The sequence below is a fragment of the Salvelinus sp. IW2-2015 genome, unplaced genomic scaffold (genome assembly GCF_002910315.2).
Source record: "Salvelinus sp. IW2-2015 unplaced genomic scaffold, ASM291031v2 Un_scaffold10021, whole genome shotgun sequence".
NCBI classification, from domain to species: domain Eukaryota; kingdom Metazoa; phylum Chordata; class Actinopteri; order Salmoniformes; family Salmonidae; genus Salvelinus; species Salvelinus sp. IW2-2015.
In genome coordinates, this window is record NW_019951279.1 from 1 (window position 1) to 2,013 (window position 2,013).

At 51.6% G+C, this 2,013-nt stretch overlaps 1 protein-coding gene across 1 annotated transcript; it reads left to right on the forward strand.

Annotated features, from left to right (window-relative positions):
• Positions 1–501: 501 nt before the first annotated feature.
• On the forward strand, positions 502–1,883 carry LOC112079875 (ankyrin repeat domain-containing protein 34B-like; the record flags this gene model as incomplete). The annotated part of the gene is made up of 3 exons (XM_024145686.1): positions 502–704; positions 999–1,236; positions 1,483–1,883. Coding segments are annotated over exons 1-3 (842 nt in total), but the record flags the coding sequence as incomplete, so codon positions are not given.
• Positions 1,884–2,013: the final 130 nt, after the last annotated feature.

The following is a 2,013-nucleotide window of genomic DNA, read 5'->3' on the forward strand; positions in this document are numbered from 1 at the left end:
ACAGTATCAATACATCATGTGTGGTCCAAGACAGTATCAATACATCATGTGTGGTCCAAGACAGTATCAATACATCATGTGTGGTCCAAGACAGTGTCAATACATCATGTGTGGTCCAAGACAGTATCAATACATCATGTGTGGTCCAAGACAGTGTCAATACATCATGTGTGGTCCAAGACAGTGTCAATACATCATGTGTGGTCCAAGACAGTATCAATATATCATGTGTGGTCCAAGACAGTATCAATACATCAAAGTGCACTAAGGTTGGGCAACTCTGCTCCTCTGGGGCCTTCTGTCTTTCTTTCAAATCAGTGTCAGGTTTAGACCTGGGTTATCTTGTGCTCAAATACTGTTGTCTGGATTATTTAGTGACCTGTCCTTTTGTATTCCCACAGGGCCTTGACCAAATTGCATATACATAAATTACAGATGACCCTATAAGAAACAGTACAGGTACCTGCATTAGCGTGACCTTTCACCTTTAACCCTGCTGTCATGGAAGACGCGATGGTGGTGCGTACGGACGGGAACTCTCTGCTCAAGGCTGTGTTCCTGAGCCGACTGCGTCTGACACGCCTGCTGCTGGAGGGAGGGGCTTACATCAATGAGAGCAACGAGCGCGGCGAGACGCCCCTGATGGTGGCGTGCAGGACGCGCCACACGGACGCACAAAGCGTGCCCAAACACAAGATGGTTCGGTACGTTAACGAGTAGGAACACCGCTCAGCAGAGCAAGAGTGTCCAAATGGGCCAGTGCATGCTTTTACTACATACAGTTAAACAGCCAAAATAGTTACACACCTGACTTAACACAGTTTGTATTGAAGACTATGATTGGATAATTAGTTAAATCAGGTGCTATGGCTGGAGCAAAATCCTGCACCAATATTATYATTAATATTGGCCACCAATGGCTTGCCGTAGTGTCCATAAGACCCTGTACCTCCTCTTCAGGTGTTTCCACAAGGTATTGATCAACATTACATCAACAGGTACCTGCTGGAGAGCGGAGCCGACCCAAATATCCAGGACAAGACCGGTAAGACGGCCCTGATGCATGCCTGTTTGGAACAGGCGGGGGCAGAGGTCCTCTCTCTACTGCTGGGGAGTGGAGCTGACCCCAGCCTGGACGACCACTCTGGCTTCTCAGCACTGGTCTATGCTGTCAACGCAGGGGAGAACGAGGCCCTGAGAGTCCTACTGGATGCCTGCAAGGCCAAGGGCAAGGAGGTAAGGATGTGGGTTTGATTCCGCTAGGAAAAGTTTGCAACYTTCTGGTAACTTCCCCAGAAATCCTGGTTTGAGGTTTCCTGCTGATCTCCTTCTGATTCCTGGAATCCTCCAACCAGGACTTCTGGAAAACCTGGGAATTTTGGGAAAGTAACCAGAGTTTTGCAACCCTTTCCTTGGGCCACCCATTTGCACCCTCTACTAGAAGTGGCATTAAAAAAAACCATCTGATGGCCTTTATTACAGGTCATCATCATCACCACGGACAAGCTGCCGTCAGGACGCCAGATGACCAAGCAGTACCTGAACGTACCCCCGCCTCCCGACCTGGAGGAGCGCCTGCACTGCACCCCTGGCTCTGCTGCCTGCTGCATGTCCCCCTCAGAGATCCAGCTCCGCACCCCTCCACAGGGCACCTCAGCCACTGCCTCACCCCAGCCAGGGAGCCCCCTCCTGGGCCTCAGGGAGCACCACCACCAGGGTGGTGGAACAAACATCTCTGGTTCTGCTGATTCTGGTTCTTCTCAGCCGGGCTCCCCGACCAGGGACCCTAACCTGTTTCGAGGCCCCGGTCCTGGGGTGGTGAAGCTGTTCCATCCCCAGCGGCTCCACTCTGAGCCCTGGCTGCAGCAGAACAAGGCCTCCAGGTAGGTAGCCTAGACTAGGTTAGAGAAGTGCGCCAGCAACTGGAGGGTTACCGGTTTGAATCCTATGTCTGTCAGGGAAGAAAATCTGGTCCGGAGTGGGTCGGCAACTGGAGGGTTACCGGTTTGAATC